We start from the raw sequence: 11,180 nt of genomic DNA on the forward strand, positions 1-11,180 counted from the left end.
GGTGTTGTGCAGTTCCGAACGACGTTCCGGTCGTGGCGCGGGGAGCCGATGTCTTGGATCAGCGAGGATGGCCGCTATGGATTAACAGTGATGTCTTGCAATTGCTACAGAGCTTGGCGATTAGATGAGCACTTGAAATGTCTTGTTTGCTTGAGGTATTGTCTATTACTGGACAACTCTTTGTGTGGAGGCTTCTTGTGGGGTATCTGGAATGCATACAAGCACTGGATTGTCCGTTTTGAGACTAGCGCATTCGATGCATCATGAGGTCGTGATATGGCGACTCACTCCCCTCCACGCTCATAATGATTCCCTAACCTGTGTTATTCTATTATACAAAGCTTAGCAGCTTAGAAACGACCAGAAAGTTGGAATGGAGAAGCAAATCACTTTTCTTCCTCTTCCTCTTGCTCCGTGACCTCTTCTTTTCCAGCCTCATTGGTCGCCGGTTCAACACTACCATCGAAATCCGGCCTCACGGTCTCTTGCCCCATATCTTTCAGTACGGACTCAATAAGCGGGAGAGCTTGCACGAGAACGTTGTATTGATCTAGCGTAAGAGCGATGCCCTGTCAAATGTCATTAGTGATATTCTCCACGGAATACCTAAAAGAGACATGCAGATGGAACATACCTTTTTCCCGGGCAAAACCTGATCCCCATCACCCTTGAAGTAATCTCTGATCTGCACCAACGTGCTACCTTTGAAATTGCTGACCGTGACTCGTCGCATTTCGTTGCTTTTCAACTACATTCGCCGTCAGTTTTTCTCAACCTCAGACTCTTAGTTAAGGAATTAGAATTCAGTCTTACAGCGACGTAACTATCACCATTCCCATCCTTCTGCAGCGTGGGGACCAAGGGCTCAGACTCCTCATCTCCCTTACTCTTTTTCGATGCCGGCACTGCGTCCTCGTTGTCGCTGTCTTCCGGCGAGGCGCGCTTCTTGCTGAACGTTCGCGCGCTTTTGAAGCCGCCGCCACGAGTGCCGCCGCGGCCGCCGCGAGACTTGAAACGCCCGCTCATTTTTCTTTTCTAGAAGGTGGAACTGTGAGTGGGAGAGATGGGTGCGAATTGAGGGTGGGAAAACGCGCTGAGGTCATAGGAGGGAAACGCGCTAGGACCGCGGTCACGTGATGAAATGAGTGCTGGAAGATGGGATTTGCGAGAGCGTTGTAGATTGGTTTCGTTGCTAAACCGGGGACTGTATAGGATAGAGATAATCTGAATTATTAGAATGATTGCCATTAGAGCTAAAATTGTTTGTAGGCTGGCGAATGAGACTGACGGTGTCCATCAAATGTCCGGCATTATAATCGTAAGGCAACTCAAAACCCAATTTGGGAAGTTATTAGGTCGTCTCATTGCGACTTCGCGACTTGTAACCTAATTCGGCCCCATTGTAGATGAGAAAAAGCTCAACATCACTGTGACACTACAGGTGGACAACAATTGGAAGCTACAGAAAGCTCTAGATAGCTCCAATCGCGTGTATAAAGCCAAGATAGGAAATAAACTATACGAGACATGCAATTGTGGAGACACCGTCCTAATCTAGAGCAAGAAAGGATCTGATTCCTTAATCAGACTGATAACAATGTTTTGCAGACTTTCCCCCTGGCGTGAGGTTGAGAACGTGTGGTCGGATTCGTCACTTTAGTGCTGACTTCGCCTCTGCGGGGTTGAACAATCAGAGCATTCAGCTCGTCAAGTACCTCGTAGCTTGACGAAGGATCCAACTATACGAAACTATAGCATAAGCAGACAATGGTCTTTACTGTATAAATATCACTTTGGAACCACCGCGTTTGCATATCGCTCTCAATCCCCCTCATAGGCATAAATTATACTTCTCCCTAACTAGGTAGCTACCTTGCCTCTTGAACAGTTACACATAAAACAATGGCGGAAACTTCCAAGCTCCCCGAAACATTCTACAGCACGAACAAGATCGACTTCTCCAAGCCGATCGACACAAGCAATCTCAAAGAAAAGTCTACCATCGTGACTGGGGGAGCAAGTGGTATTGGCGCTGGTGTCGTGACTGCATTCGCTGAAGCTGGGTAGGAAGATATACTTAACATACAAGTGATCACTGAATGGGACTGACGCCATCGTAGGGCATATGTCACGATCCTTGATCGAAACGAGGAGCTTGGAAACGCACTCGTAGAGAAACTCACAGCGAAGGGCCTACAGTACGTTTCAACGACAACTCGAAGACATTCATCTATCTAACTACTACATCCTCCAGTGTCCAATTCACCAAAGTCGACATAGCCTCCTTTTCCTCCCAGACCACCGGCTTCAAATCCGCCATCTCCTTCTCCCCCCACAAAACCCTCGACATCGTCGTCACCAGCGCCGGCATATCCACATCCACAACCTCCACCAAATGGCTCGCTTCCAACGCCGACAACGACGACCCGGAACCCCCAAGCACAGCAACCCTCGACGTGAACCTCACCGGCAGTTTCTACTCCGCGCACCTCGCCCTCCACTACTTCAAGAAAACGACACCCGAAGCCGCACCAGAAGGAGACGCAACCCCGCAGAGCAAACAAATCATCTTCATCAGCAGCCTCGCGGGCTACCTCCCCGCGCGCGACGCACTCGACTACCAAGCCTCCAAGTTCGGCGTCCGGGGCCTCTGGAAATCAGTCCGGCATTCGCATGACATCGTGTCCGAGCACACGCCATTCAGGACCAACCTCATCGCGCCCACGTTCATCAACTCCCCGCTGATCGAGCGCATCGTGCCCGGTCTAAAGGCGAAGGGACAGGGCGTAGGCGAGGTGGATGATGTGGTGGGTGGGATTCTGAGGGTGGCGTGTGATGAGGCGATTTATGGGAGGGCGGTTGCGATCCCGGTGAGGAGGGAGGTGGCCGGGGATAGGAATTTCGATCTTGGGGATGATTGGGAGGGGAGGGATGCTGGGCCGGGGCTCGTGGAGGGGATTGTGAATGGTGGGTTGGAGGGGTTGCAGTTGCTTTCGCATTCGAGTGCTGAGGGGAGGCTTAAGGGTGTTGGGACGAGGGGTTGAGGTTTGGTTTATAGTTTGTGGATGGCTCCAATTGCCAATGTCTATTGCATATCTCTGATTTTTGGGAGCTTTTGGAAGCGTGGCTGTCGCGCCGTCACTATATCAAACACTAAACTTTTGTTTTGAACGTCAACTGTTCTTTCATCAAGTCATCATATCCAGGGTATCTTCCTCGCAAACCTCTCCAACCATAATTTCTTCACATCGTAAGCCGGTTCTTCCCGATCCAGTCCGACCACACGCCGCCAACCTCCCTCGCGAGGTCTTCCGCGGACTTCCCATTGCTATCCTTCAACGACCTGATATCCGTCTTCCCCTCCGACTCATCCCTCATGACGCCCAGTGCCTCCGCCTCCTGGAATACCTCGGGCGGGAACTCCAACAAGTCAAGTTTACTCGCCAGCAACAACAGCAGCCACGCGACCTCCCGGCTTCCCGCCTGCACCGCGGCGTGAAGTCCAGACTGCATATCCCCAATCGGATCCTGGTACCTCAGCAACTCGTCCGCGCCGATTTTCCTCTGCGGTGCGGCGCCCTCTTCGCCAGTATCCATCTCCTCATCCTCGTCCTCGTCGTCATCGTCCCGCAGCATCTCGATCACGGCTTTGAAGTCGCCCTCGCGGCAGAACTCGAGAAACGCGCGACACTTGCGGTCTTCGGGGTACGCACGGAGGTACGATTCCTCGGTGAGGAGGGGCAGGATGTCGAGGTTCTCTTGGAGGCCGCCTTCGTTGTGCAGGTTGCAGAGGACTTGCTGTTGGCCGGTGGAGGAGGTGCTGGTGATGTCTTTGTTGCAATTGGGGCATTGGGTTATTTGGTAGGCTTGGAGGAGGCAGTCCCTGTTCGGAATCATATTAGAGACTATATAACATTTGAATTGCATTGTTGGCGTAGACGTACCAGTGGAAGTGGCATCCGCAGTTCAGGTGTAGGTCGTCCGGAACGGTTTCTGGTGCTGCGGCGGGAGCCTTGCCGGAGGATGAGGCTTCCATGGAGTAGTCATCTTCCTCCTCCTCGAGCTCCAGGACCAAGGGTTGGTTGCAAGATACACAGGTGGACATTGTTGTAGAGTGTTGTGGTGTAGTGTAGTTCGTTACAGTGGAGTTAACTTTTTTTTGTTAACGAGGGAGGGGTCTCGGAAATCTCTGGCGCTAAGCGATTCCGTCCGACGCGTCGCGCAGACGTCATATGGAGCCCATAGGTAAGTAGATGGTGAATGTGCACTAATACCGTTGAAGTGCCGGATATACTATCTAGTGAGGATAGATTCTGGTGAAAAGAGCGAAGTCCGAAATAAAGTATGCTGTAAGGAGTACTGCTGTTGCCAACCAAATGCAAGAGCTGTTTCCAAACATCCGTCGGTCAATGCAACTCCTAACATCACTATAATCTATTTCCTACTCCCGATGATCGAACTAGGTTCTTGGGGGACTGACAATGCCTTGATAGCTGTGCCGCACGCGGTTTCGAGTCCAGAAGAGCATGTCCCCCATCTACATTGGCATGAACCAGAAGGCGAAGGTTTATCAAACAGCACGACCTGAGACGAAAAGACGGGCGCGAACCACGACTCCAACGACAATAGTAGCACTCAGAAGATGCTCGTAGTAGTATGTATACATATTTATTGGCTATACCATATAACTATTAACTACATGTCCAACCTCGCTGGCCACTCTATTAACTAAACTATATACTACAAGAAAAGGAATCGAAGACGAGTAGACGTCCATGTACCTCTTACAGTCAATTCCCCTCCCATATGGTGTTTGTTTCCCTATCCCTTCGCCGTGTAAACAAAAGAATTCCCATCGCTTTTTGAGATACCAGTCTTTAGTGAACGAAAAATTTTTCGTAATAATAGTACAACAACAACATCTCTTGCCTCTGCGCCACCATCGCGAGTCGAAGTCGAGTCGAGTCGAGTCGTGACAACGATACGATGACGATCAACCGACTTGATCTTCAAACACATCATCTACGCGCGCGTCGACACGATCGATCGCCACGTTAAACACTGATCTTCATCCGTCGTCCTAGCCAATAGTCAAAAAAACTATTTATTCTTTCTCTGCGTACTTCCTGCGAGCGAGCGAGTTGATCGTCAGCATTAGCCGCTCGCTACGCGCTTGTTGTCTCATGCGTTGTCAGAAACCCACCCCTCCCCCACCAGCGATGTAGGATTGCGGCACAGCTAGCTTAGCTAGCTACTGTGCCATACAGGTATGTAGCTGGTGATGGGATTGAACCCGGGTGGCGGGCGGCCTGTTACCAGAGGTGTTTGAAGCCCAAACGCGGGATAATATGATGAGTTGGGAAGCCGCCCTTTTTTGCGTCCTTACTCTTGATGAGGGAGCGGAGTGGGTTTGGGGTTTTGTGATGCCTGCCGGTACCCGGGCGTTCTTTGGGGCGTTTGCTGACGGTGCTGTTGAACGGATTTTATGCAAGTTGTGCGTGCATCTAGATAGATGCGTTTGCGAACGTGTCTCTCGATGGACTTCTGGTGGTGCGTTGTGGCAATAACGCGAACTCAGTTGGATTTCCCATCGAGAGATTGCGTCCGAATTTTGGAAGCCATTGCAAGCGTGTCTCAGTGGATGTCGAAAGCCGTGATTAGAATCGTAAATCGAGTGTAGCTCCGTCAAGCTCCGCCTTGGACGCGTAGAAAGCGATCCTTCGTCTTCTGCTCTTCAGTCCGCTCATCGTCTGTCTTCCGTTCAAGTTCGTTGCCGTCCAGCTCGTAAACCATCCTCTCATCGCCCTTCAACTCCACAAGTCCCTCTCCAGCTTGCAATTCTCTCGCCCCGCTCCCCGTGTCCATCTCGTGAAGGGCGCTTGAATCTGATTCCAGGAACACGCTGTGGTGTTGGTACGAGTAGGTTTTCGCGGGATCCTGTGGTGCCATGGACATGTCGCCATTGATGGAGGGCGGGGGTAGTGGTGTTCCTGGCTGCTCTGCGTACTTCTCTGCGTCGGGGATGTTGCCGGCTGCTGCTGCCTCCCGTAGGCGTCGGCGCCGTCTGAAGGCGAGGTAGGTAACGAGTGCGATGATCATGATGGTTACGCAGACGCCGACGCCTATGGCTATTCCACGTTTCATGCCGGGGAGGTTGGTCTCTTCATTTTCGGATAGTGATGGTGTCGATGATGGTGGTAGTGACTGTGATGATGATATGGATGTAGCGAACGTAAGTGATGTCGGGATTGATGCTGGTGTGGCACTTTCAATCAACGATGTCGAGGCTTGTGGTGTTGCTATTACAACCTCTGATGTGGATCTCGAAATGAAGGAAGCGATCAATGTCCTGGCCGGTGTGGCCGAAAAGAATGGAGTGGATTCATCGAGGTCATCGCGGGTTATGACCGGTATCGAGACAGGTTGAGCGCTCGTGAAGCCGAAGGACATCGTTTCCAGACTCTTAGGAAAGATTCGTTCTACAACGGCAACACGAGAATCGTAGCTGTAGTCACAGAGGTTGAGGAGAGCAGGGAGGTCGAAAGTCCAAGCAAGAAGGAGACACGAAAGTCTGGGCGGGAGACCAGTTGATTTTGAGGGCTTGTTGCAAGGCTCCTGGTCGCGTCAAAGAGGGACCCGACCCTTTTCGCACGGAAACGCTGCAGGAAGGTCGCCATCCAGGCACACAAATCGCGTCCTCGCCGCAATTGAAGCAGCCTCGTGCACCGCCCAGGCGATATTAGACTGGGAGTCGGCATCCAATAGACCAATGGCCATTTACCCAATCCTTCCCCGGCGCTTCAGTGGTGCATGTCGTGCCTGGGTGTTGAGGCTGCTGCGCCGCACCCTCCCTCATACCTTCGTGATCTGGGATAGCTTCAGCTGGGGGCCAAAAATGCTTGTTTCTGCTGATCATTGCACAAGTCACGTTTGAGATATACAACTCTCACCCACTGAATAGAACAGCTGTAGTAAGATGCAAAGCAAACGTCATCGAGACTCAATCATCAATACAAGTAATGTACTGTGCCAATACAGTTAATTGAATTTCCATGATTTCGTGCATGTGGTTCATGAGCAACTGTCTCCTCAATCTTCGCTTCCCACCCTCGACCCTTGGTTTGTGCGTCGACCCAATGTGCCGTGCTTACATTCTGCTGCAACGCTGACATGTATGATCGCTGGATGCATTAACCACAATAATTCCAAGGACACCGATGGCTGCTGTTGGGGTGAATGGCGATTCCAGACTGCAGACGCAAGGGGCCAAGATCGAGCAAAGAGGGGAACTCGCATACCAGCACACCGGATGAGCTCGACGTATTGGGATGGTGGCTGCAACGTGTATCCATCCAGCATTCACTGTATCAGCCTGGGGAAATCCCTCAATTGGTTACTGAACAACTGGATAAGCTTTTGTGGAAGTGCTTGTCCTTCAATATCATTACAGGACTGTTGGATTGCGTCAGCCAATATGCCGCACAACCGGTGAGCGAACCAATCGTTTCATGATAGCGAGATGAGGCCGCAAAATATCAGATTCAGGAAATGGGCATCGGAGTTCTTGTTGGTATTTCATTATCATTCGTCTAATCATTAGCTGCCCCCCAACATCACAAGATGCGAGATGCGAGCGTTCCTTATGCTCTTACTGTATATCTTGATCTAGGACTTTGAGACAGTGTCCTTGTTGCGAGTTCCCTTGAAAACCCTGTGGCGTGCCAAAAGTTGAGATATCATGAAATGAGACACATCCTCGTCCGCCCAGTATGAGAGATGACTTGCAAGACTAGCCAGAAGTGAGATGTCAAAAGCCTGCCGGTCATTAGTATCAGATTCATACGTAGTCTTAAATGTAGATCGACTTACTCCTTCTTGAATGCTGTAATCCACCCTTCCATTGGCATTTAGTGCTCGAACCTTAGCCTCTTCCTTCCTAAGCTTTCGGCTCCGTTCTTCTAGCTCCTGCCATTCAAGATCCTTCTCTGCATCTCGTCCGTCGTCTTCTTGTTGGCTCTTCCGCCGCTTCTGGAAGCCGGCGTACAGCGTTTCGATCTCTGAATCGATCAGCGTTGGAGGATGTTCGCCATCTACACCTGGCGCAATCGACTCCTCGCCGAGTCGCCTTCTCCTTTCCTCATTGATGAAAGCCTTCGCAGGTTCGTCGACTGCAGGCGTAGAACCCGGGCCAATTGACAGAGGACGCGAGCTTCGTTGACCATGAGTTAGATCTGAACTCATCTTGCTTGCATCGGTGCCTGTGATACCCAAGCTACGGTTCAGTAAGCCGCTTGCAATTCCCGAGCTGACGGACGTCCAGAAATCGGTGACACCTTGGCCGATTTTGTTACTCAGGCCAGTGAAACCTTGTGCAGCCGGAGCACCAAATATTCCCCTCTTCGTGTATGGCAAAGGCTGCGCTTTCAAGGAAGACATAGCTGGCGAAATCAAAGGCTCTAGCCTGTAGCCGATAGGATCTGTCGGATGAAAGATGTTGAAGATTTGTTTGCAGAGCGGAGATGATGTAGTGATTTCAAAAGCACGTTCCGACTGAGCCTGTGAAGATGAAGCAAATGGGTCGTCCAAGGGACTCTTTGGTGTCTCTGGCGCCACAAAGGTTGCAGAACTTGGCCGTGCAGCAATGGTGCGCCCTTTCAACATTTGGAATAATCCAGTGGGAGAACCTAAAGCGTAGAAATCCTCGACCTCAAAATCGAACTGCAAGGGAGCATCTGAACTGCGACGTTTGCCCGACATTCCCACTCTCTGTTGACAAAGAATGTCGAACATGATAGCAGAGCCTAACGAATGCCCCACCAAGCTGACCTTGCCATTGAAGGTAGGGTTTCGCTCTTTGAAAAGTTTGAATATCCTATTGCATTCCTCCAAGACAATTCTCGACAGATGGCCTTTATATGCGGGACTTTGGTACAATAGAATATCCAAAGCGAGGTCAGTGAGCAGGTTACGGACCGCTGGGACTCCTTCAACGGTGATGTCTTCTAGATTCGGGTATTCGTTATCTTCGAAATCAATATCGCCGAGATCATGCTCCTTGCGATTATGCTTCAGGCTCTGTTGGGGAAAGTCCAATAGATGACGCCAGCAGATGGGCAAAACCTGCACTCGACTGTTCTTCGACTCGCTTTCGACCTCAGAGTTCAAAGCTTGCAAGTCAGATGAGTTGGCATAAACGGCCTTGAGCGTTTTGCGCAAAGTGTTCACATCGTGGATAAAGTTAATGCTCTCCATGCGTATACCAAGCCGCTGTCCAATGCCATGGGTGACAAGAACTAGATGCTCGATCTCTCGTTCTTGTTCTCCCTTGTTCTGGTCTTTGTAGTCTTCGCGCATTTCTTTCTCCTCGCGTTTCCTAATCTCTTCCTCCTGCTGAGCCGCGTCCTCTTTCGAGGAGGTTATGAGTGAAGACACTTGCCTCTCAAGCGTCTTCCTCCGAGTCTCGGCAGGAGATTCAGGAGCCTCGGTCTCACCCTCCGTATCAGAGCCACCTTCCGATGCGCTCTTTGCTGCCTCGCCGTAGGCTAAGGGAGAATCGCTTGACTGCTGAGCTGGCTTCTCTTTCTCCTCTTTGGCGGGCTTTGCCTCCTTCTTCTTTGCTGGATCAACGTAACCTCGGATGTACTTGTAGCCAGCATAATGTGCACCTCCAGCAAATCGTTGATAAAGAGTACTACCCATGCGAGAGAGTAAGTCATCAGTCAGCAGCCAAGCCGTACTGTCGTCCTGGTACGTTACGATAGAATTCATGTGAGATCCAAAGAGACGATGCGTCCTGTTGACATCATCGAAGGACGAGTGGTCAGGCGACGATTCGCCAGCTTGTTTATCGCCAGAGGCTTGCTTTGCCGCCTCACCCTTCAGACTATCGAATGATGATTTTGGAGTGACCGGGTTTGAAGTCGAATTTCTCTCCCCCAAAAGCTTTCGATAATCGTCGCCAGGTTTGACATTGAGAGACACAGGACGGGCTCGGGTTTGCGAGGCAGACCGCTTTTCCGTCGTGTTTACTAGTCGCCACGGCTTGATCTTCAGATACCCTTCTTCCAATTGCGTTGCAAGGTTCTCGTCCACGGGTGCCCCGTCTTGCGTGAACCACGATCCTCTTTTTACTTCGTACACAGGCCCTAGCCAGTACGCAGGCACTAGTTCTCGCGTCTCAATCTCTACATCGAACAGAAAATCCTCGTTGACAGGAACCTTGGTTGTAGGAAGACTCTCGGACTCCGCATTTGCTGGAGTCGACGGGCTCTGCGCGCTAGCTTCTTTCCTTGCTTCTTTAGCATCTTCTTCGTCGTATTGGTTCTGAAAGGCGGCCTCGATAGATCGCGAATCGCTTTCGGAGAAGGGTATGAATTTCTTAGGTTTTGGAACGGGCTGGTCCGGAGGAGCGATTGTGGCAGCGAGCGGTTTGCGTTTGGGTATCTACTCTCTGGTCAGTATCCACGCAATCGGAGGATCTTGATATCACGGTACTACCTACATCAACCGCATGGAACCACCTCACGTTCAGAGGTGGGCAATCTGCTGGATATTTCCTTAGACTAAGTCTAGGCCTCCGACTGACTGAGTGGTCGCCTCCTCTCTGTGTCCCCATGCCCGAGGCGTGGGATTTATCCTCCTCCTCATTCTGTGTCGTGGGCGGGGGTTTCGGAGTGGTACTTCGAGAGCCCCAGGGCGAAAAAGCAGTAATACCAGCTGAGAGAAAGCCAGGCTTTGTCTCTGGTGTCGACATTACGCCGGCAGCCTGGAACTTTCTGGACTGAGAGCGGTAAAGTGGTGGTGTTGAAGAGAGTTGTACGAGGTGGGGAGGACGGGTGCGGTGGATGCGGTGGATGCAAGCACGCAGAAGTGGAGCGATGGAGATAGGACGGAAAGCCGTGACGGATGCTGACTTTGAGGGTTGTCAAGGGATGAAAGGAATCAAGTACATAAGCTCAGAGGCCATGTAATCGAAGCGTATGGACGCTGTACTTGTGCAAACTGGCCTATTGTCCATGACTTGAAGATGACCAGACCAGGTCTCAGGGCAACGTCACAGGTTTGGTGAAGCTTCAGTGTGGCGCACGTGGCTGGAGCTTTGACTCCCCTACCGTTCCTTAGCTTTCCACCTATCAGACTAGAGACGAATGTATTAATTGATGCAATCTAAGATAGAATCA

The 11,180-nt window shown here is 51.0% G+C and overlaps 5 protein-coding genes across 5 annotated transcripts; 1 reads left to right on the forward strand and 4 right to left on the reverse strand.

The window, feature by feature from the left end:
- Nucleotides 1-70: 70 nt before the first annotated feature.
- BU24DRAFT_396607 (uncharacterized protein) lies at nt 71-1,063 on the reverse strand. Its single transcript, XM_033525310.1, has 3 exons — nt 814-1,063; nt 635-748; nt 71-569 (listed from the first exon to the last, which is right to left on the reverse strand). Exons 1-3 carry the CDS (start codon nt 1,024-1,026, stop codon nt 387-389), a joined length of 510 nt encoding a protein of 169 aa, XP_033380278.1. The 5' UTR covers nt 1,027-1,063; the 3' UTR covers nt 71-386.
- Nucleotides 1,064-1,902: 839 nt separating this feature from the next.
- On the forward strand, nt 1,903-3,044 carry BU24DRAFT_412485 (NAD(P)-binding protein; the record flags this gene model as incomplete). The annotated part of the gene is made up of 3 exons (XM_033526112.1): nt 1,903-2,063; nt 2,121-2,198; nt 2,255-3,044. The coding sequence occupies 3 exons, from the start codon at nt 1,903-1,905 to the stop codon at nt 3,042-3,044; spliced, it is 1,029 nt and encodes a 342-aa protein (XP_033380279.1).
- A 77-nt stretch (nt 3,045-3,121) lies between these two features.
- On the reverse strand, nt 3,122-4,213 carry BU24DRAFT_266827 (uncharacterized protein). The gene is made up of 2 exons (XM_033522555.1): nt 3,945-4,213; nt 3,122-3,883 (listed from the first exon to the last, which is right to left on the reverse strand). The coding sequence occupies exons 1-2, from the start codon at nt 4,103-4,105 to the stop codon at nt 3,244-3,246; spliced, it is 801 nt and encodes a 266-aa protein (XP_033380280.1). The 5' UTR covers nt 4,106-4,213; the 3' UTR covers nt 3,122-3,243.
- Nucleotides 4,214-5,626: 1,413 nt separating this feature from the next.
- Nucleotides 5,627-6,609, reverse strand: BU24DRAFT_266824 (uncharacterized protein). The gene has a single exon (XM_033522554.1). The coding sequence runs from the start codon at nt 6,448-6,450 to the stop codon at nt 5,686-5,688; it is 765 nt and encodes a 254-aa protein (XP_033380281.1). The 5' UTR covers nt 6,451-6,609; the 3' UTR covers nt 5,627-5,685.
- Nucleotides 6,610-7,449: 840 nt separating this feature from the next.
- BU24DRAFT_453435 (DDHD-domain-containing protein) lies at nt 7,450-11,031 on the reverse strand. The gene is made up of 3 exons (XM_033531266.1): nt 10,502-11,031; nt 7,870-10,443; nt 7,450-7,815 (listed from the first exon to the last, which is right to left on the reverse strand). The coding sequence occupies exons 1-3, from the start codon at nt 10,751-10,753 to the stop codon at nt 7,666-7,668; spliced, it is 2,976 nt and encodes a 991-aa protein (XP_033380282.1). The 5' UTR covers nt 10,754-11,031; the 3' UTR covers nt 7,450-7,665.
- Between the last annotated feature and the right edge of the window lie 149 nt (nt 11,032-11,180).

This window comes from Aaosphaeria arxii (assembly GCF_010015735.1).
Source record: "Aaosphaeria arxii CBS 175.79 unplaced genomic scaffold BU24scaffold_8, whole genome shotgun sequence".
Taxonomy (NCBI): domain Eukaryota; kingdom Fungi; phylum Ascomycota; class Dothideomycetes; order Pleosporales; genus Aaosphaeria; species Aaosphaeria arxii.